Raw genomic sequence first — 23,159 nt, 5'->3', positions numbered from 1 at the left:
GGTGCCAATAACCGTGTTTTTCAGTTTCCATCAAGTTTCATTTTTGAATTCTAAAATCGCGTATATTCGGAAAAATTTGGGCGATCCGACGTTCAAGAGGTCCTCATAGGACCTTTTCGCATACAATTCTGAGCACTCTCTGCTTACAACGGAGTGGGAAACCGTCCACGATTGTTCGCGCCGGATATTCGTTTCGTCTGACCATTAATCTGAGTGAAGAAAAACAAGCTAGTCAAGACGTTGTACACTGCCACCGGAGGAATTTCTTATTTTGATTCGATTGTTTCGGATATAGTGGACGCGTAGCTCTTTCAATCAATGGGCACACAAATGAGGTAGAGTATGAAATGTACTTTCATTTGATGGCATTGTAAGGGAACACGTATCCGCCGGTTGATGCCAATCGATCTGACATTTCTTTAGACTGAGCAAACTAATTTATTTATTTGTTTAGTGTTTATTTAAGCAACTAGGAAACGAATCCACTTGGTCTTTAATGCGTGTAGGAAATACGCATGGTCTTGTCTGAGTGAATGACTTGAATTATGTATGAAGGTGGAGAATTGACAATTCGCAAGATCAATTCAAATCCAATTACCAATTTACGGCAATCATTTCAACACAAAAAACAAATGTTTTATGGTCATATTTAATGATTTACTTTTAGTCCATTAACTCATCAGTCAATTATACTAGCTATGAATAAGTACGTACTATTTGGAAACGAGGGGTGTTTGATTCGTGCATGATGTTAATATCGTTTAGGAACGCAGCATTTATATTTTTCTGTTTCGCGTCTTCATTGTAATATCGCAACGCTTGTGATTATTAGGGCATTGCAAAAAAATTTTTTTTTTAAATTCTCAAAGGCCCCCCCTCTCATATTGTGACAAATGTCAAAGCTCAGATGCCAAATTTCACATCATTTGGACAATTTTAGACCCCCGCCCACTTCGCTTGAAATTTTTTGAAATTGGTAGTATAGAAAAATATGGAGGTAAAATACATTAAATGTTATAACTTTTGAAGTAGCAATCAGAAAATTACAATTTATCCCTCTTTCGAAAGGAAATAATCTTAGTATTTGAATGAAAATATTTCTGTTTCCAGAAAAATACGGAAAAGTGGGGTACTGGGTCATTTTGGCCCCAAAATCCCATATTTTTAATGATTTTTCTGCTCTGTGATGCAAATCATACATATTTTATGGTTTTTCTAATGTAAAAAAATCTCAAAAATCGATCGGAGCCTTTTTGACCTTTATCCAAATACGAGAAGTTGGGGTTAAATGGCCTTTTGTCATTCATATTAAACTACATCATTTTCTCGTGCATATATCTCAATTATTCTTCACTCAATTTTCATAAACTATACCTTGTTGAATGTGGAAAATCCTTAGGATTATAACAAAAATAGATTCGTTACCCGTAAAATTTAGGAACATCAAATTATCTGACATATAGTGTCGATTTCACATTTTTATCATAAAATCGCATATATTAACTCCATTTAACAACAAAATTCTTATTTGATTTACTACTTTTAACTTAAAATATGCTTAGAGATCACATGAGAAAAGTTTCATTCCTGGAAAATAGGGGAAGTTGAGGTATTAGGACAAATAATGCAAAAAATGAGATTTGTAAAGTAAATATCAAAAAGTTTGATGTTTCTGAATTTTAACTCTAACGTTTTTATTTTTGTTTTATTGCTCAGAATTTTACACGTTCAACAAGTTACATTTTATGAAAATTGATTGAAGAAAAATAGAGATATATGTATGAGAAAATGATAAAATTTAATATAATTGACAAAAAGCCCTATAACCCCAACTTCTCGTATTCGGACCAAGGTCAAAAGGGTTCCGTTCGATTTCTGAAATTTTTTCACATTAGAAAAACTACAAAATATGTATTTTTTGCGTCACGGAGCAGAAAAATCTTGAAAAATATGGGATTTTGGGGACAAGATGACCCAGTACCCCACTTTCCCATGTTTTCCTAGAAACAAAAACTTCTCCATTCAAATACTAAGATTATTTCCTTTCAAAGGAGGTATAAATTGTAATTTTCTAATTACTACTTCAAAAGTTATAGCATTTATTGTATTTTTCCTCCATATTTTCCCATACTACCAATTTCAAAAAATTTCAAGCGAAGTGGGCGGGGGTCTAAAATTGTCCAAATGATGTGAAATTTGGCATCTGAGCTTACTTTGACATTTGTCACAATATGAGAGGGGGGGGCCTTTGAGAATCCAAAAAAAAAAATTTTTTGCAATGCCCTAGTGATTATACCAATAAGGACCATTTATAAATTCTGCCACGCTATTAGGAGGAAGAGATATGACTAATTGTGACATAAATGGGAAGGAAGCACGTCAGGTGCTTTGACGCAATCGGCCGTTTTACGCACGATTGCGCCATGTTTATAGGAAATTCCATAGAACATGAACACTTGCGAGCAGCGGCATAAAAGTGCTACTGCAAAATGAAGGAAAAACTAAAAAGAATTTTATTCGTATTAGACCAAGGTGAAAAATAACGTAATAATATGACAGAGAGTTAGTATTGGGTACTCTTTGCGTGACATAATTTATGAATGTTCCACCATACCACTTTTAAACTCATTGTTTACGGTCCATTTTACATTGTCGACAACACTCCCGACAGCCGGCTGTCCGGAGTTCAAGTTGTTTTCGATGAAACAATCTCGATAAACGATTAGCCAGAGTTTAAACGCCTAGAAGATTTACGTATTCTACAGTCAATCAACTATTCAAACATGCACGAAAATATATTCTCAGTCGCATCGCTTGCTTGAAGCGAATCCTGACTAACAACCCACCCACTATCCAATCCGTGGTACTTATGGAAGTGTCACTGAGTCGGGGCCTTCCGTTAAGTAAGTACCACATCAACACTTCCTTTCTCATCCCAAGTTACGGTAAAGATGGTCGTGGCCCGCAATGGGCTCTCAGGCGAAATTCTTGCTTGGACTGGATTCATTGTTATTCCCAAACAATGCGCCTCAAGTAGTCTGGCTGGAAATGAGAGTCATCAGTCTGCAATCTATGAAGTATACCGTGCTTACGCAACGCAACGCAACGCAACATAGGGGATATATAATGTTTTAATTGCATACGGATCATTAGAATTGTAGCTAAAATGTTTTATAAATCCAAACATCTTATTTGCTCTGTAGATGATTATGCTATAACGGTCTGTGATCTAAAATAGCTGCCGAATCTTTGACTCTTTCACACTTTTGTACTAATTGATTTCTTAGAGTGATTGAAATATTAGGTGTATTTCGTTTCCTGTTAAAAGTTATTGCATTATATTTTTTACGTTTAGTCGCAGAAGGCTTTTGATATACCAGATATAGAATTTCTTCCTGTAACATCTTTCTTGTACGGTTGCTTATTTCTAAAAAGAGCTTCATGTAGTCGGCATAGATTGTAACTTTTATATTTTTAAGAATGAATGAAATGTCATTCACGAATAATATGAACAAAAGAGGGACTAGATGAGAGCCTTGAGGGACTCTTGATGAAACTTAAATAGAACTCGATTTCTACCCTTTGAGTCAATTTGTTGGCGGTTAGTTGAATAAGCTTCGAGACATTCAAGAAGTCCTGGCTCTATTACCAAGTTTTCTAATTTGAATTATAGCAAGAGTTACGATTAAATGGCTTTCTAAATACTGTGAAGAGAGCTTCAATGTGATTTCCATTCTCTGTTGCAATCAATGAGTAGTTGACCAATTCTAGTAAATGTATACTAGTTGAACGTCCTTTGAAGAACCTATGCTGCATGTTAGTAATTCTGTTCTTGATTTGATAGAACAGTTTTTCATTAACGATTGCTTTAAAGAGTTTAGGCGCACAAGAATGGTAATTCCATCGTAATGGATACTATCAGATTTTTTGTCATTTTTTAAAAATTAGTACTAGATAGGAGCTTTTCCGTAAATTAAGAAAAATGTCAGATTCAAGCGACATGTTAAAAAGCCAACGAGGAGCTGTGAATTTTAACGCTAGGCTCTTTATAATTACTAGCGGAATCCAGCCAGATCCAGAGCCTTTGACGCTTTTTATATATTTAGAACTTTCATAATGTCCTGCACACTGACGACAATTTGTATGATAAATTCTGGGATGAAATCAAAATATTCGTGATCACAATCTTTTTCGGCAAATGTGGTAGAGATTTCTTGAAAGAAAGTTGCGAAAAGATTGCAGATTTTGCAACATTTTTCCCCAAAGGAAAACAACATTGGATAAACCAATTTGCGCATGAGGGCACAAGACCTAACTTAGAAAAGTTGAAGTGTTCCACTCATCAGTAACTGACGCGAACTTGCTGCCAGATAGACGATATATTCAAACTAACACAGCGGAATTATCCAAAGTACAAATTTCACAACTCATGATGTTTATAGTACACAAGCGAAAGCTGAGTTAATAACAACTAAATAAAATATCTCACGCGGACCCCAGGGAATGAACGCGTGAGAATTTATCGGCAACTTGAGCCGTTCTGTAATCCAGTTTAATATGTTGTGTAATGATATGGTATTACATTGTCTCATATACCATTGCAGAAGTAACTAATATCTGTACAAGAATGGACGTAAGACCAGTACCGTCTTTACGCATTGGCACACTGGGCCAGGGGCCCCGTGACTTTGGGTGCCCCACAATAAGTACCAGACAAAAAAATTTAGAGAAACTTAATTGTAAATTTTAATTTATTGAAATCATTCGTGGATCATTCGGAGCAACACTCAACAAGTCGTTCAACGAATGATGTTCGTTTGCTCATGTTTTTTTGAAGGATAGAGAAACAATACGATTTTAAAATCCCTCTAAGAAAAAATCGTTCAACGAAGATATCTTCATTTCCACTAAAATATCTGTCAGAGTTCCAGCTAATACCAAATTTTAAAACTAGTATCAGAAGTACAAAATTTATCTTTAGATTCCAGCGGTCAGAAACTAGGTGATTTTCGATTAAAGAACTGAGATGATTATACCCATTCGCTGCACCCGCTCAGTATAGGCAAAATGGGTAAAACATAGTTAAGCTTATAATGGTTGAAAAACAGTTTGCGCTTTTTGAAGTTTTAGTTTGTGTGTATATTGCAAAGTCACGAGGTATAACACTACTTGTTTAGTGCTTTAACAAAACGGTCAACTGGAGTCTTCAGGTATTAATATTAAACATACTTCAATATATCTTAAAAAAATAATTCCATTTAGTCATTAACTTGCGGGTGCTTAGCAGTTTACGAAGGTGACAAAAATATGTTCCGATTCTAGGAACACGGGTCCAAGTCCAATAAGAATGGAAAACAGGAGAGCCGTCTCAAAATGAATATTTTTCGCCTTTGAAAGTTTTTATAAATGAATTTCTACCCATTTTCGTCTGTTTTTTATATATCAGTCCAGTTAATTATTTCCTATTTCTGATGTATATAGGTTGTACTCAATCTTGAATATGTGATGCATACCCAATAAATTGATTGTCCCAGTTTTATAGGAGATAGTGTATTACTATACTTATTAATGGGTACTTTAATTGAAGCGTAAAATGTATATAAAAGGAGCGTATATCCAGTAAGTGTCCAGTCAAATCCTTTCGAAGTTATAGCTTTATTCCGCCAGAGTTAGGGCTAAAATGGAGCAACCGATTCTGACCATGAATCGATTTTTCAATTCTGGAGGAATTAACGGGGTTGCGACTTTTTTCTGCGTTCATAATCTTTTTAAACCGGTTTTGGATTTCTTATAGTGCTACGGAATTTACAATTTTTGAAGTTTTGATGTATTTCTATGAATTAATTCAGCGGAAATGAAGCGAAATTATACCAGCGAAGCACAAAAAAGAAAAAAAAGCTTTAGTAAAAATTAAAGAATTAAAAAGTCATCCAAAGCTAACTACTTGGTTTAATTCAGAATTATCTTTGATCGATTGTGCCAATTCGTTAGATTCATCTGAATTACTACCATTGCACAGTGGTCCAGAATGCAAATTTAGCAGGAATTTTGAGATTTTACTAAAACTAAATAACTTAGCCTTATTAAGTTTTTGGAGAAGTTTTCGTAGTTTATGAGCCCCCTCTTTTTGTTAAAACAACAGTTAGGGCGGTTCTAATTTTACCAAGATCAAAAAATTAACATTTTAATCATTCTAGCTAGAGCCAAACGGCCTTCAGCGAAGTTTTAGAACGACAAATTTTGGAAAAGTTTGCTGAAGACAGGTAAGCTCTATCTGTCATACTTTTTATTTTACAACAAATTTTAAGTCGGAGCTAAGGGTGTTTACAGTTTTATTCCAATAACTTTTGCTGTATTCATTTAACACTGAAGTAGTCTTCAGACAACTTTAAGATTGTTTCAAGGCGAATAATTTGTTTCATGGCACCATATATCTAGCTATTTCCGTTTAAAAGTTATGAGCACTTTTTCGCCAAAAATGGGGTTGTTTGGAATAACAATATCACTCATTTGGGGCAAATAAAAGATAATTCTTTTTGAACTATAAATAAGGTCATGATTAGAGTTATAATTGAGCAAAAAATGGCGAACACGATATTTTTTTAAAATTTCATAAAAATGATTTAAAAAAATCTATTTTTGAAATATGAAGTGCTTATATCTTCTGAACGATAAAAGCTAGAGTTTTGATGCTTTAGAAGAAAATGTTCGTCTTCAAAAACTCTTTTCATGGATTGACTCGTTGTAATATGTTTAAATTACTTTCACGGTGAACAATATAAAAAATGTAGTTCCGTTTTCATGATAAAATATTGCACTTTACAATACTTTTCTATTATTTTAAATAGTGGGTAAGGTCGTTCTAAATTTTTTAAAATCAGAAAATTAACTTATTAATGGTTCAAGAAAGAGTTTCGCTGTCTTCCAGAAAATTGAAGAAAATGAAATTTTAAAAAACTTTGTCGAAGGCACTTAAACTCTATGTCGCGTACTTTTCATTTTACAAGAAATTCACCAAAAAAAATTTAGGGTGTTTCTTAAAAAATGGTTTTCTTTGTATAACTTTTGCAGTTTTGATTTTTCATTAAGATCACTTTAGAAATACTTTCAGATATTTTGAAGGCGAACAATTTGTCTTAATGTATTGAACCTCTAGCTTCGCTCGTTAGAAAGTTGTATATACTTTTTGCTAAAAATAAACTGTTTTTTGAGTAAATATTGCAAGATATAAAAAATATCCTATTTGCCATTTTTGGTGATTTATACTACAAAGCACGCTATTTCATATGAAAGCAACAGTATTTAATGTTCAGTGCCCGAATCGAAGATAAATCTAATTGAAAAAGTTATATTTTTATATAAAAATTCTTATAACTTTAAAACGAAAAAAGTTGAGTAGTTGGTGTTTTAAAACAAATTATGCACCCTAAAATAATCTTCAAGTTGTCCAAAGGGTACTTTAGCGTAAATTAAAAACTTCAAAAGTTATAGAAATAAAACCGTTTTTTTAAGGAACACCCTAAAGTTTACATTTGAATTTCTCGTGCAATGGAAAATATAAAAGCTAGAGCTTGCATGTCTTCAGCAAATTTGTCTAAAATATGTTGCTCTTCAACTTCATCGAAGACAGTAAAGCTCTATCTCAAACCCTAGCATCGGTTTAAACAAAAAGCTTTGCAAAGTACAACAACTTTGCCAAACATGTTGTAAGGCTAAGTCATTTAATTTTAGCAAAAAGTTAAAATTCCTGCTAAATTCGCATTCTGGACAACATTCAACTTAGAAAGTATCGTAAGATAATTTAGTGGGTGACTCATCGAAAAACGTGAATTACAGTACAGGTTCTGGATTATGGGACGTACAAAACATCAACACTGTGGATTATTGGATACGTGCCGGACCATCTTCTTGACAGAATCTGAACTATGATTTTTCGGCCTCGCAAAGAGTTTGTACGGGAATCAGAGGTGAGATTAAGAGACGGTGTTTATCTAAAAAAGTTTTCAGTCGTCAAATGCATAACGGAGAAAATGTTGTACGTGAATGGTTATAAGACCGGCAATAATTTCGACTTTTCTTCGGAACACTGTTAAATCAAACGGAAAATGTTAAATAAATATGAGCTTTTTCTGAAAACTCAAGTTCACTCACAAGAGTTTTAAAGTTTGTATGTGAAAATATATGAAACACAGGCAAAAGAAATTCAGTATAAAATGCCAGTATCATCTTATGCATCCCATAATCTGCAGGTATATAGCTTAGGATCAATATTGCGGAAGACTGCAAATTTTGCAGTCAAAAGATATTCTCATATAAAGTTATATGTGGCCTCTCTTTCTCGCACATGCTTAGAATACGAAATTTGAAAAAAATCGGTTGGTCTTCAAAGTTAAATAACTTTGTCGGGGAACCTCCAATCAATATGCAACCTTCGACAAAGCTGTTCGTTACGAAATTGATTTTAAGGTTTTATTTTCGAGTTTCCATATGATCGGTGTTAAGTCAGACCGGACTAAGTGACAAAATATTGATTTTGAGAAAAATGAGTATAAAGTTTTGAATCGCAGCATCCTTAACATTATGATTGGAATTAATTTTTGCCATAGTTCTTGTTTATTGTTATATATTTCAAATCTGGCCAAAGTCGAATGTAGCTGACGATGTTCTATATTCAGTACTATCATTAACTCATTTTTGATGTTTTGCGACTTAGTCCGGTCTGACTTAACACCGACCATATATATAACTATAGAAACTTGAAACCTTTTGTGGGTGAATTAGAGAACTCGGAGAAAGCTTATATTTTGCATATGATTTGTACATCCAATTACCATTTGAATAAGCAGTGTTCCCAAAAAAAAGTCAAAATTGTTGCCGGTCTAATGATTATTGTATTCCCCATCCCAATGTCGCTTGTATTGTTACGCATGTCGATTGTTATCCAAAGGAAATTGTACCTTTACTACTATTGGTTTCAATGATTTGAAACACACTAATTTAGTAGCAGAGCATGAGAATAGTACAGAGCATAACAAATGTATGGCATCATATATAATTCGTCATAAGGAAATAAGATGCGTAGATTCTCAGTTCGTCAGTAATTATCATACAGAGCGACAATATTGGCGTACGGTGTTAGCACGTATAGTTTCTGTAGCGCGGTTTTTGGCGTATGGAGGGCTTCCATTTCGTGGAGAGAATCAAATCATAGGGTCGTTAAGAAATTGAAATTTCTTAGGTCAGTTCTATTATTTTTGACTACAACGAAACTTACAATTTTCATATTATTCTTTTAGGAATGTTGGAGTTATTGAGTGAATTTGATCCCTTCTTAGAACAGCATCTCAAAACACATGGCAATGCTGGTCGAGGCAATCCACCCTATTTGTCCGCCAATATTTTTCGAAGAATTCATCGAGCTGATAGGGCAGCATGTGCTCGACGTTATTTTGAAAGAAGTGGAAGAGTCGAAGTATTTTTCGATCAGTCTAGACCAGGAACAGATCCAGAAAAAAATTTCGGAGGGGGTCCGAAATTTCGATTTTGAAATGTTCGTTGTACAATACGTAATTTTTAATAACCTCATTTAATTAAAATCAGTTTCGCTGGTTGAATCTGATTTGGAATGATTTTGAATTTAGAACGAATTTAAAATAGAAACTATTTTAAAATCAATCAAGAAGTTAAACATTTTCGGGGGGGTTTCACACGTCGATCAATTGACATTTATCATACATTATGTTCAGAATTGTCATCCTGTAGAACGATTTCTTAAATTTATTCTGATTTTTTTCTCATAAACACGAAGTGTGCGCGTTACAAGATATGATGGTTCAGGAGACGAAATAATTCTGACGAAGAGCGAAAAATTTAAAGTGGAAACATGTGTTGTTGTCTTGGACTCCCTGATTTCTGAACTCAAACACCGTACGCAAGCATACTCAACAATAGGCGAACGGTTTTCTTTTCTAAGTGAACTTAAAACAATGCTACTTGACGAGGTAGATAAAGTGTGAAAATTTATCTAAGATATATCATGAAGATCTGAACCACAAATAATTAACAAATGAGTGTATGCATCTTAAATACTTTATTTCTGGCGTTGAAGAGCGGAAGAGTTTGCCAACGTTATACAAAAGGATTGAAATCTGTATTCCCCAATGTTGAAATCGCACTCAGGATATTCGCGTGCATGATGGTTACCAACTGTACCGGAGAACGTTCATTTTTAAAACTGAAGCTAATAAAAAGTGAGCTTCGCAGCACGATGAGCCAAAATCGTTTGAACTGGTTGTCACTTATGTCAATTGAAAAGGATATTTTGAAATCCGTAGACTTTGAACCAATCATAAATCGATTCGCAGCTACTAAACTATTAAAACAGCCAATGTGGTGAAGTATATAAAATATTGTTCTCAATAAACTCTTCCTGTATTAGACTGAAACTCGTACAAAAATTTGCTCTTGGCAATTTTTAATATCCATGTAAATATTAGAGGTCCATTCACAAAGTAGTGCCCAGGGGCCCCCAGTTGGGTTAAAACGGCCCTGCGTAAGACTACGCAATAAGGGCATCGGGTACAGCATGAATCGAGATTTGTCCCTCTTTAAAGCTCAACCGATGCTGTCAACATCAATCACCTCTATGGCTACACTATGGCACTCGTTGAAGACCGTGACTTACTGCCTAAAATCAGTATTAAAATAGGATTGTGTCCCTATCTAGTAGTACCATCATCGAGACTGGGCAAAGCAAATTTTTCCGACCCATAAAACAACGGAGTCGATGCGATCGTAAAAGTCACATTCTGCTCTGAATTTGGGTCTTGATTTAGGTTGTTTCTTTTTTGCTCATCTCCAAACGTCATATTTAGTCACACAGGTTCACAGGAAGGGCAATTCTTCTTTGCCACCGAACGAAGACTGACCAACCGACCGGGGCTAATTTTCAATTATTGACCGGCGTGGGTTTTTTTGTCAGGCAAAATCCTCAAGCTGCGCCTACTTTGACGATGATAAAATGAGAACAAAAAAAGGCCGAACGTGCGTTGGTTTTGTTTTCGTGCGTGGGTGTGTTCAATTCGTACGTACAGAGCACAGAGAACGGTCAGAATTACCGCACACTTTGATGAGTGACAGTTTCATGTTGCAAACGTGAAGAATAGGACTATAATAGCAACTTTTGTCATGCATTTCTTAAGCTTCCATTTTTTTCAATCCCATGACGTTATCTGAATCGATATGTATTAAAAAACAGTGGACCTTCGAACGTTTGAATGTCTTCTAAATTTCGGTATGTTTATATCTAGAACAAATCATTGAAATTAGAATAAATTATTGAAATCATAAAATTGATTTTAACTTGAACATTCTTCGATCATGTTGAAATGGAATGATTATTATTCAACCATTTTCCAGAGTTTAAACTCAAAGAACTTCACCCGGTTTACAGCAAGAAAAATAAATTACTATGAACACAAAAATCACAAGCAAAATCTTCGCAACACCTCTCACGTTGAATATCTTATATGAAAAAAAACAACCAGCTAAGGCAAGGTAAGGCGACTAGGAGCAAGTATTTAGGTATTAGGTAGAATTTAAAATTTTCCCACCATCCTCACTCACGGTATAGCAGAGTACTGCATTCCACAATGTTATTACGCTACCGATGAAAGAGAAAACCATTTCCCAATAGGGACCATTCATAAATTACGTAACGCTTTTAGGGGGGGGAGGGGGTACGACAAGTTGTGACAAGTTGTGACATAGGGGGGAGGGGGTGTTAACTAGATCGTTACGTAACATGTTTTCGTCGAAGAAAAAATTTTTTTTCTTGGAATTTGTTACGTAACAGGGGAGGGGGGGATGGAAAAATTTGTGACAATTTGTTACATAGGGGGAGGGGGGGGTCAATTTTGGGCAATTTTTGCGTTACGTAATTTATGAATGGTCCCATAGAACCTCCAACCATTTCTCTTCCAGCTGTTCCACATTCCACGTTAAAATCAACTCCATGGCACTTTTCATCGTTTCAGTATGTACACAAGCAATTCATTGTGAGCAAGGCAGCAAAAAAATAATCCTCCCTCCCCCCATCTACCCGGGCAAACTGTCAACACTGGTGCGACCGACTGATGCGCAGAGAAAAATTTGCTTTTCAATGGTTGCTATACGATACACTAGGTAGGTAGGTAGGTACCAGTCGCATCGGTTGCTGTGTAAACACTACTCCATGTATGTATATCGAAGAGATTGAATCTTCCCTCAGGCATCCTGTCCGTTGAGATAAGAACAACTAGAAATCGAAGTGAACGTTGGTGAGGGGGGTGGGGGGGGGGGCGTACTGTCATGATTTCAATCGATCCCACCATCATTTCCATAACCAACGTCAAGGATAAGTGGGGTAAAACCCTCCCACTATATAAAAAAGCCGCATTCGCAATAACCATTCGGCGGAAATTCGGACAGTTTCCGAAAATGCGTAGCGCACTAAAAAGCGATGCTACTGCCAATATCTATGTCAGCTGATTGCAGCGATTGAGGAAACGATCCGTTTTAACTGCCATTCCTTTCCGTATAGATAGCATGTGGAGCGTACAGAACAACCGGATTCGATTCGCCCTACGTTCAGCACAGCCTGCTTAGTTTTATATCAAGTTGTGATAGCGAGCGCGGCGGGAAAGTTATTTCATGACGCGACACTTGTTAACCTCGTTGTCAAATGGAAATTTGATTCGAGTGCTAGCAAAATTGAATGATTCGTACTTGCCGGGGAATGTATTTTACGGGGAAATGCCAGTCTGTTTGTTAGCACCCCTCCCCCCTCTTGCTCGGTGGAGTTATTTTTCATGACTGTCCACATCGTTTCCTTTATCTAGTGATTTTATTCAGGAACAAGCGTTAACGGTACAACTTGATATTTTGTTTCGAACGTCACTATATTCTGGACGGTCCGCTTCATTGCAAGTTTTTGATTTAGTTCTATTATTTGTTTTGTTAGTCGTGCGTCATTTTCGACACGAATAAACTGTTTCTCCTTAACGGGTTCGTAGTGCCTCAAACTGACTCCCCGATCTGATGTCCTCCAAGCCCGCTGCATTTCGGATAAAGTGATGATAAACTGTGAGTTACAAGTGTGTCATTATTTTATTGTTTACGTTAAGAATTTGTAATTCTTATAAATTCAGTACGAAAGTCTGCGCATAAGTTAATCGCAGTAAACCATTTTATTAAATATTACGCCGCCTCAAACCGCTCTCTCTTTTAGGTAAATTACCCAATCTAGTCGCCGATCAAACAAAACTTCCGAATACCACGTATTTGTATCATTTGTATGCGTGCTCCGCAATATGGGTGGATAACGAAAGAACAATAGCCTACAGGCAAGTGCATCAACACAAGCAGGCGGTGCCAATTCGCAAAATCTGATTCCACCGGATCTGCTGTAGCAGGTTGGGTGAGGAAAATATCAGATATTTTCAGCACGGTTGAATGTTGTTGAGATTGCACATGAATGGCAGCCGGGTCGTGATTTATCATCAATTAGCTGTACAGTGTTACCGATCGATATGGGAACTATGGTTTGCGAAAGCCGAGGTATTTAAAAACGATGTATTTTCGTACCGGTACAGGCCAGCATTTAGAAAAAAATGCTAATTTCCAAATCTATTCATGCTTGTGTATTAACAAAATAATCTTTCAACACCACAAGTACAATACATGTTGCATTGTTATCATTTGGAAAGCTGAGATATTTCTTTATCTCCTATCTTTAACAAGGAAATTCCAATCTCATTGACAGTATCAATGGCCAAATAAAAAAAATAAAGTTAAAAAAAATTTAAAAAGTTTTCAATATAAAATGAAGAGAATGATTAATATACATCAAATGAGTAAAATAAACCAAATTAGATTAGCTCATTAAATAAAAAAATAATCAATATTTAAAAAATAGATATAAAGTTAATAGAATAAATTAAATTGACCCCAATTGACTAACAAATTGAACTAAATAAATAAAAATGACTGAACATGCAATGATTAGAATGAAAGAAATGAATAAAAATAATCAAACGAATCAAATGAATCAAATGAATCAAATGAATCAAATGAATCAAATGAATCAAATGAATCAAATGAATCAAATGAATCAAATGAATCAAATAAATCAAATGAATCAAATGAATCCAATGAATTCAATGCATCCAATGAATTAAGGCGAATGGCCTATGAGGTAAAGCCTTTAAGGGGGGTAAGGGCTTCAGCGTAAATTTTTTTTTTGCGATTTTTAGTAGAACTTTGCGTGAAGCGAATTAATTACAACTTTTTTACATGATAGCATAGCATTTCAATAACTCTGTAACAAACAACTCGGTAACGAAGTTTTTTGTAGAACGTCTTTGGAAAAACATGATTTGCGGTGTTACCTGCCATTCCAAAACTACTTAACCGTTTCCTTCCGAACTTTGCATACACATTCTGTGTGAACAGTACCTAACCCCTACGTTGAGTTTTTGAGATAGATTATCAATTAAGGGGGTTTCTTACTCATTTTAGTGAAAAATTATCTCAAAAACTCAACGTAGGGTTTAGATATGTTTTACATAGAATGGGTTTGCAAACTTTGAAAGAAATCGTAGTAAGTAGCTTTTGAATGGCAGGTAACACCGCAAATCATGTTTTTTGCAGAGACGTTGTACAAAAAACTTCGTCACCGAGTCGTTTGTCGATATTTTTGCATAGAAAAATTACAGCGTTTTATTGAAATGATATACTATAATGCACCAAAGTTTTGATTTATTCGCTTCACGCAAAGCTCTAAAAAAATGAATCGAATGAATCACTTAATAGATAAGCCACCACATTTCCTTTCCAGAATTTTCTGCCTTCGTTTGTAACAGATTTTGCAACATGCAAGGCTGATACTACTGACACCGAAACTCCTTCCTGGGTGAGGCTCGACCACACGACGAATAACAAGATTAGAGAGTAACTCCGCCATCTCCGCGTCCAAGCGATGCAAAAAGTTTGAATCATTCGTATGATAAATATTGTTGACACACGCATCTTCATCTAGTCTAGTCTACACATACACAGCCAATACATGTAGAGAACCTGGAAAATTGAAGACGTTCACCTACAATTTTCCTTATCTATATTAATGTTTGTGGCACATATGGTATGTGACACAATCATTAAATCGGCCAGGCCAACTGTGCAGCGTACAAAATGAAGATGATCAAAAATTATACGGCAATCAAATTATTCATTTAATGAAGAATTTAATCAACGAATCATGTTGAACCTTGAATAAGGAAGAACCGTGGACAACCGTACCGACCATTTCACTTTGATAGGGGTTTGATAAATCGTTGCGAGTGGCTTGACTAAGAGGGTTAATGTCACTCTTTGGTCCTCCAGGGATGGGACAGAGGTATTAGCCTTGTCCATGCTAAACATGAAGACAAAAAATCACCTAACCAGCTCCAAGAATCGAAAAAATTAAAAATCTAACAAAAGTTCTTACATAAAACAAAATTGCAATGATTTTGCTGTTTAGTGGGTGTTTGCGGAATTCCCGAATATTGAAATAGTTGAGTACGTAAATACTTGCATATTTGAGCTGGACGAAAACTGAGAAGCTTATAAGTTGGGAGACGATTTATTGTCCTCGCCACACTCCATTTTATCACCTTGCTTTTGACAATGAACTAGGGACGATAGCGATAAACAAATCAAAACCGATTAGTTGCTGCAACCCGAGCCCATCTCGAACATGTCTTGCTATCACAATGACGAACAACAGTCAAAGTTTCGTGAAATTGATCAAATAAAAATATTGAGATCATGCGCAAAATTGCATATTTCATAAACTAAATCATAAAAGTGGAAACGTGTTTCATAATTTTGGAAACTATTTCAGGATCACGAATCATGCACCAGTTCACAAGTTGATCCATGATTAATATTTCGTGTGTCGAGAAATAGTTCATGAGATTAATTAAGTTTTTTGGTCCAATTCAAAACTACGAAAATGAAAACGATTCGTAAATGAGACAGGTAAATATTTCAAAGTATTGATTATTAAGTTGATAGCAATGCAGTCTCTTTCCAGTCATCTTCATAGCTTGCGAATGGTTTCGTTCGGAGTCTCGTTTCGAAGATATGGTTAAATGAGTCCTATCAGGCCCGCGTGCAAGAGGAGAGTTTTGGGGGTTCAAACCCCCATCATGAGGGTTTTGAATTAATTTTAAAAATTTATTAAGCTCCTTTTCAGGAAAAAAATTCAGCTCATAAAATGCCATTTGAGTTCCAGTCACTCTAGCAACAAGTCGATGGAGAAACCAAGAAAGAATCTTTTCGAGGGTGGCTGGAAAGGGATGTATGCTAAGTTAATCGACTTCTCTGGATCAGTTCATGTTTCGATATCAGCGATAATTATGAGTATACTAGTTACAAAGCAAAGGACGTTTAGCGGGCTATAGCAACGGAAGTTAAGGAGGAAAAACATGAAGTCGGAGAAAATCGGAATATCCTTGGTCTGCTGCAGAAAATTTACCGCCGATGATTTCTTCGTCGACGTGGCTGCCACTAAATGGCTCATGAAAATGGGCATCGGTATCGGGAGAAATACTGCCACCGTGGAACTCTCAGCACCAACTGGGAGATAATGGCCGGATATGTGCAACAGCATGTCAGGTATACCTCGAAGGCTAGACAGCAAGCAAAAAAGCAGCAATGGAAAAAACATGTACGACTACCACAAAATAAAAAGCGCAAGAGGACAATCTCTACTGAAGTACTACCTAACGGAAGGATGAGTATTGCGAGATGCAAGAGGTTTAGGTTTAGTCAGTAGGCTTAACTACAACAAACCAATTGAACTATACCACGAGCCAGCCGGCAGCGATGTCTGTTGAAGATTCCTTCTCGATAACATGACATTTACCCAATCTGTTGAGCTGAAAAGATAGGTACACAAGACCTTTCTCTTATTAGAAAAGTGAAAAACTCAAAACCCTGCCATTGAGAATTTTCTGCGCACGGGCCTGAGTTCTGTACAAACCAATACTAGGAAAATAAATGGTTCAAACTATGAGGATAAGTATTTTAATTCCTGGTAAATCAAGTGGCCTTTGAAAATGTCACTGGACATATAAACTGCTTTTGGTGTTTGAAATTACAAGTGTTATTTTTTACGAATAAATATGTTTCTAGTCACATTGATCATGGTCATGAAAAAGGTACGTTGGTGTTTTCAGTGTCATTTGTTGCTACACAGTAATATATATATGGCAAAAATATCGTCAGATCAACTATCAGTCCAATGCATAAAATCTGATAGTAATCCTCGCTAATTTATTTGTAAAATTCGGAAAACTCGAACAAAACGTATACTAAATTATCCATCGCATCTCTACTAATTTTGACTACCATTTGCGTCCCACCCCCTACCTCATCCACGTCGTTTGCCAGAAACTCGCAGCGACACTCCTGATCAATCACCACACGCGTTAATTTATTCGCTTTGTCCCGGAACCGTTTTTACACATGGGCGCGGGATTTTGGGCACCCCAAAATTAGGATGAATATGAAATCATTGTAATGGCTGTATACAAAAATAGTTGCACTTAAGGGAGTCCTTTTATATAATTGTGGCAAAAAGTACCTAACTTTTAATATTTTTTTTGAAGAAGTAAAATGACTTAAACATGTGCGCTATTCTGCAAAAGGTTTATTAAGGTTTCATCTAAAAAAAATCCGAGTGTAAGGTGTCAAAAATGGCGTCCAAAATGGCGGCTTTCTCGGAGCAAGATTTTTTGAATCTGCGGGCATTCTCGATTTTGAACCATTCAACCAATCAACTTCGGATTTTTCCCGCCTAAAAAAAGACAACATCCTCGGGCGCTGTGACCTACAAAATCGCAATATTTTGATCATTAACGATTTTTTACAGACCTGTTTCGTGCCCGCAGATGAGGTATCTCCTTCCCAAAGTGATCGAAATGGTGAGTTAAGCGAAAGCAATTATGTGAAAAAAGTTCCATCAGAAGCAGGATGCGAACCTGCAACCCTTGGGACTCCCGCCCAATGTACAAACTCTTATGCTCGCGCTGAATAGTTGTCATGTGATATTTGAGTTTGCAGTGGCCGGTTAAAGCCCTGGTCAGCATGCCGCAGTGGAGCTTCGAAAAATGTAAGATATTTTTCGAAATCACTGGGCACGGTTGTTCTAGAAACGCCTTTGTTTGGCGACACGTTTGTAGATTTCTCCAATAATTGCGGTGCTCGGACGAAGCCCAGGACCGCATTTTTTTCCCTTATCCAACTTGTCGAAATTGGCAGCGCGATGATGGCATCTGAGAAAGAACACACGATTATCCCATTGGTGACAATGATCGTACCCTGCCTCTAAAGCGAGATCGCACACAACCGCAGTTGTCACCCAACACATTTGATCTATGTAATTTCCGTGTTTATTATTGTCTGGTGCTAATTTTAGCTCATTAGCCATCGTACTTCGGCAGGTGACAGAGCTAATGAAGACTGTCGATTTCTGGTTCCTTGCCCAGTTAACAGAGGTGTGGGGGAGCGAACCCGCCTTTCGAATTAATCATTTAAAATTTCTTTTAACGGCTTTGTCAATTTTTTGAGAAATAACAGAACGAATTTTAATGTTTGTCCGACGTTTCGATGCTTTTTAGCATCATCTTCAGGAGAAACTAGTTTATAATGTCGTGATTAGTTTGGTTTTGGGTTGTTACATAGCTCTTGTACTTAAAATATAGTTCGTCCTTTGTCTGAATGCTTTGATAAGCTGGATGTCAGAGATATTGTTTGTTGTTCGTACATCTGTGCAGATGTGAATAGACACTAATATGAATCTTATGTAATATATGACATAAGTTGTAAATTTTTTTTTTAAATATTACTTAATAACGTTACGTTATATCGACTAATTATCGATGTCCAAAACCATTACTGCCATTGCACACACAGTATAGATACAACAGGGCGCAAAAATTAGATACAACAGGGTGCAAATAATTTAAATAATAGGTTCACCCAAAATTTGTATTAGGTGACTCGTAAGCAATATTTCAAAATTTATTTTTTGCAAATTACGGCATATATTACGTAAGATTTATATTGTTGTCTATCCAGATAAGCTGGATGTCTGAGATATTGTTTGTTGTCCGTACAGACAACAAACAATATCTCAGACATCCAGCTTATCAAAGCATTCAGACAAAGGACGAACTATATTGTAAGTACAAAAACTATGTATCAACCCAAAACCAAACTAATTACGACATTACAAACTAGTTTCCCCTGAAGATGATGCCAAAAAGCATTGAAACGTCAGACAAACATTAAAATTCGTTCCATTATTTCTTAAAAGACTGACAAAGCAGTTTAAAACAATGTTATATAAATCATAACAGTCCAAATCTTAATTTACAATTAATTAAATGATAAAAATTAAAATTCATTGTTTTGGTTTTTGACCCCCTCCTCCCCCTTTGTGGACCAGAAGGGACAATCTCTGTACTCCTACCCACGATGTCCACATGGCCTTTTCTTTTTTCTTCATTTTTTGTTCGGTAATTTAATAAAAGAGTTTTAAATTCCAGAAAATTATGAATTTGTTCAATGTATTGGACAACTTTGATGCTGAATGTTATCCCAAAAACAAATATTTCTTTTAAACTTTGTCCATAGCATTTAGGTTTTTTTTTACTTTTGTTAAAATATCTCATTTTCGAATAAATTTTTTTTAAAAAAAAGTTATTTAGCTTTTTGTATTTAAAAGACACGTTTTTGCATTTAATATAAGAACGCAAAATGAAAATAATATATCAATTCTTGTATTGGAATGTGCATCGAGTTATCAAATCCAAAACAAAAAAATAATGGGAATTAACGAAATTACAGAAGATTGGATCAAATGTTTCTGCGAGCAAAATGGGTTGATATCAGTTACGGAACTGCATGTGCGATTATGCCAATGAGGGTGCAAATTTGTTTTACATTCTAAAAAAGGAAAAAATAATCAATAGTCTACGTGGACAATTCTCATAACCCTACCCCGTGTCCATGGACAGGCGTGGATTTACTCGTACCCCCTCCCGTCCCTTAAACTGTCTACGTAGTATATGGACGCCTCCTGTCACAGGAGTCCTGTGTATATTTCTCATTGTAAGCATTCAGGATCACTCGACAAATCCATCTAAACCGAAACTGAAAAGTAAAAAGAAGTTGTATCATTTTGAAAATGATACTGCCTGGTGCAGTTACCCGTTTGGGAAATAATCAACATAAGCAGATAAAATCTGAGCTGTAAGTTAATGATTCAATGGAACAAAATAATTCGTTTAAACTGGTAGGTGTTGCAACTACAATTTTCCTATCATTTTCCAAGAACCATTCAAAAGACCTCTTGTCACGAGCACCTGCCACACTTTTAGCGTTGCTTGAACCCACTCTCTCTGGGCACAAAAGTACAATGGACCGTTGGAAGAGAAACTTTTCCACCCGCGAGCAATGTGCAGGAGTATTATTTCGATATAATTATGTTCTCGAAACATTTTCACGAACGATACATTTTTACCCTCGGGCTATTATCGTTCGCTTCTTAGTCTCTGATTCGACCAACAATCCGGCAGCAGTTTCGGCGAATCTCATAGCGAAATATTCCATCTCTCAAGCATGTTTCATCGAAACAACCATAAACTTTTGTGCTGAGTCTAGCGGATGCCTGCCATTTATGTATAGCTTGCAATGAAAACTTTTGTTATGAATAGTTCATATTGTTTATTTCCAAACCAACTGGCCGAACAACATCAAATGAACGATACTAAACGGACACTTTTCCCCATACAGTAGATGACAGTTGACCTTTTCATTTCTCATTTCAGCACTGTACTCATCCTCCAACTCTTCTTTCAATGGTACACTAAAACAATGAAAAGGAAGTTGCTAGATGAGGTACTTGTTTCATACTTTGGTTGCTTACCTAAAGACAGCTCGAGCAATGTCCATTATCATGGATTTCCCTGGTGGCAACATAAATCCACGTACCTCGCAGATCGATCTCAGAATGCAGGCTTTCATTGGAAAATCGAATCTGAAATGCATTGTTTTGTGCTGGTTTTAGTGTGTTTGCATGGCCTCCTACGATGTTTTCCGCAAGCTTCAAACCAAACTCACCTTTCGCCAATCTCCTTCTCCAACGTGTGGAACAGTTCCCGCCGTTCCCGATAGTGATAAAAATGTTCCCAATCGCGATGCTGGTTGATACCGAATCGATCTTCTTCCTCATCTAGCAGATAGTCGAATCCACCACCGAGTGACCGCTTTTTCCGTGGGAAATAACGCTCAACATATTCCGTCGGATTCGTGTGCCACATGTTGATTGCCTGAGTGTGATCATCCACATCATGGAAATTATTCCAGGATTGCTCATCGTAACCATTTGGTTTGACGTACGTACGGTTGTGCGATGGCTGAGATTCAATCGAGTGGATCTGATCTGATCTTTCCTTACCGTAACCAGGAGGAATCCACGTTTCCGGGTGGTCTTTCAGGTACTGTTGAAGCTCCGCCGATGTCAATTCATGACCATAATGATGATCTGGCTCATCGTGGTGGGTGGTGGGATCATCCACCGAGGTCTGACTAGAATCCATCTCCATCGGAATCGACACTGGTGCTGGTTGCGGGACAGGTGGATTCGGTTTCGGTTCATTTGGTAGCATTGCGATTTGTCCTAACCGCAGCGATGAAATTCTGTAGCGGTAGTCTGGCAGTGGGTAGTACATATCAAATTCCGAGATCAAATAGTTACCGCCGGGACCTTTGAAGATTAGTAACTTGGCGGCGGCTAGTGTAATCTACGAAACGGCACATCAGCAATCAAGTAACGGCTAATTTGCAGATCGTTTCACTTACCACAACCTGAGCATTAATTGGAAACAACAAAAGTCGCTTTCTCCTAGACAGTGTTCTGTTATTGGTACCATTGCCACTCACAACCGAAGCACTGAAGCATCCCTCAACCAATAACAGCAGAAGAATGTAGGAAACACTAACCATAACTGACACTGTGACACCCAGTCGCGCTTTAAGCCATGAACGAACTGAATGAGGAGACACATAGCAGAGTTGAAATATTTTGACTGATTTATCGATCACATTTTCAGTCCGTGATTTTTGCTTTATCATACCGATCGAAAACAACGTCGTTCCCAAAAAAAAGATATTCCGCATAATTTCTATTTTAAAGAAAGTCAACAATTAATTCACCTAGCAGGTGAGACGGAAACAACTTCAGAGGAAATAATTCGTAGCTATTCTGCGTTAAACCGCTTTTGTTCAACCGAAAGTGTGCTCAGCTCAGCGAAGCGAAAAGATCACGAGTTTCGGACCTATCCTTTTGGTATTATAATTATGGTTCTAAACTTATTTAGCGAGATACGAGCAAGCGTGAAATTTACATTGTTCAATCAATTAGTACCTGATTTTGTCACTACACCTTATGCACATATATACTCAATTCGTTAAGTTTCGTACCAGAGAATGAATGGAAAAGGAATGTCAAAAATCTTTATTAGATAGCAAATCAGATTCCTCTTTCACTTTTGTATCACATTTTTTATTTATACACTTGTGTTCATGGAATTGTAGTGTATGCAAGTTACAATTATCACCGCTACAATAAGAACAGGCAACAGTGGTTGTGCAGGTGAGTTTCTAATACACTAAGTTTTTTTACGCGGTTTTTTTCACGTGGTTTTTTACGAGGCTTTTTTACGCGAATTTTTGAATTCACGCGGTTTTTTTCGAGAGCTGTCCAACTGGAGCTGTAGAGCTAGGTTCTCGGAAGGGCTCCCCGTCAGAATCACGCACTACAATTGCAGACGAGACAGGTAATGGTGCCTACTAAAACACTGCTTTAGGCCAATTGTAGCGGGCCGTGATTCTGAATGTGATATTCATTGTACGAGTCAGATGTGTGTGGTCGCAGGGACTTTACGATCGCTTGTATCATCGCGAAGGACTCGAGCATTTGTACGTTAACGTGTTCGATCGCGTGTGCGTTTGTATGTCGCGTGTTCTAACGTGTAACTTTGCGTGTATAAATTCTATTTTATAACCGT

General features: G+C 36.6%; 2 protein-coding genes across 2 annotated transcripts in view; one reads left to right on the top strand and one right to left on the bottom strand.

The window, feature by feature from the left end:
* Positions 1–23,159, top strand: part of LOC131686055 (tyramine receptor 1) — a 218,758-nt gene that overhangs the window by 42,638 nt on the left and 152,961 nt on the right. The gene's annotated exons all lie outside the window — the stretch shown is intronic.
* On the bottom strand, positions 20,815–22,329 carry LOC131681195 (uncharacterized). Its single transcript, XM_058961903.1, has 4 exons — positions 21,952–22,329; positions 21,211–21,893; positions 21,017–21,127; positions 20,815–20,956 (listed from the first exon to the last, which is right to left on the bottom strand). Exons 1-4 carry the CDS (start codon positions 22,267–22,269, stop codon positions 20,815–20,817), a joined length of 1,254 nt encoding a protein of 417 aa, XP_058817886.1. The 5' UTR covers positions 22,270–22,329.

This window comes from Topomyia yanbarensis, chromosome 2, assembly GCF_030247195.1.
Source record: "Topomyia yanbarensis strain Yona2022 chromosome 2, ASM3024719v1, whole genome shotgun sequence".
NCBI lineage: Eukaryota > Metazoa > Arthropoda > Insecta > Diptera > Culicidae > Topomyia > Topomyia yanbarensis.
Note: the sequence above shows the minus strand (reverse complement) of the source record. Positions and strands in the feature narration are given on the sequence as shown.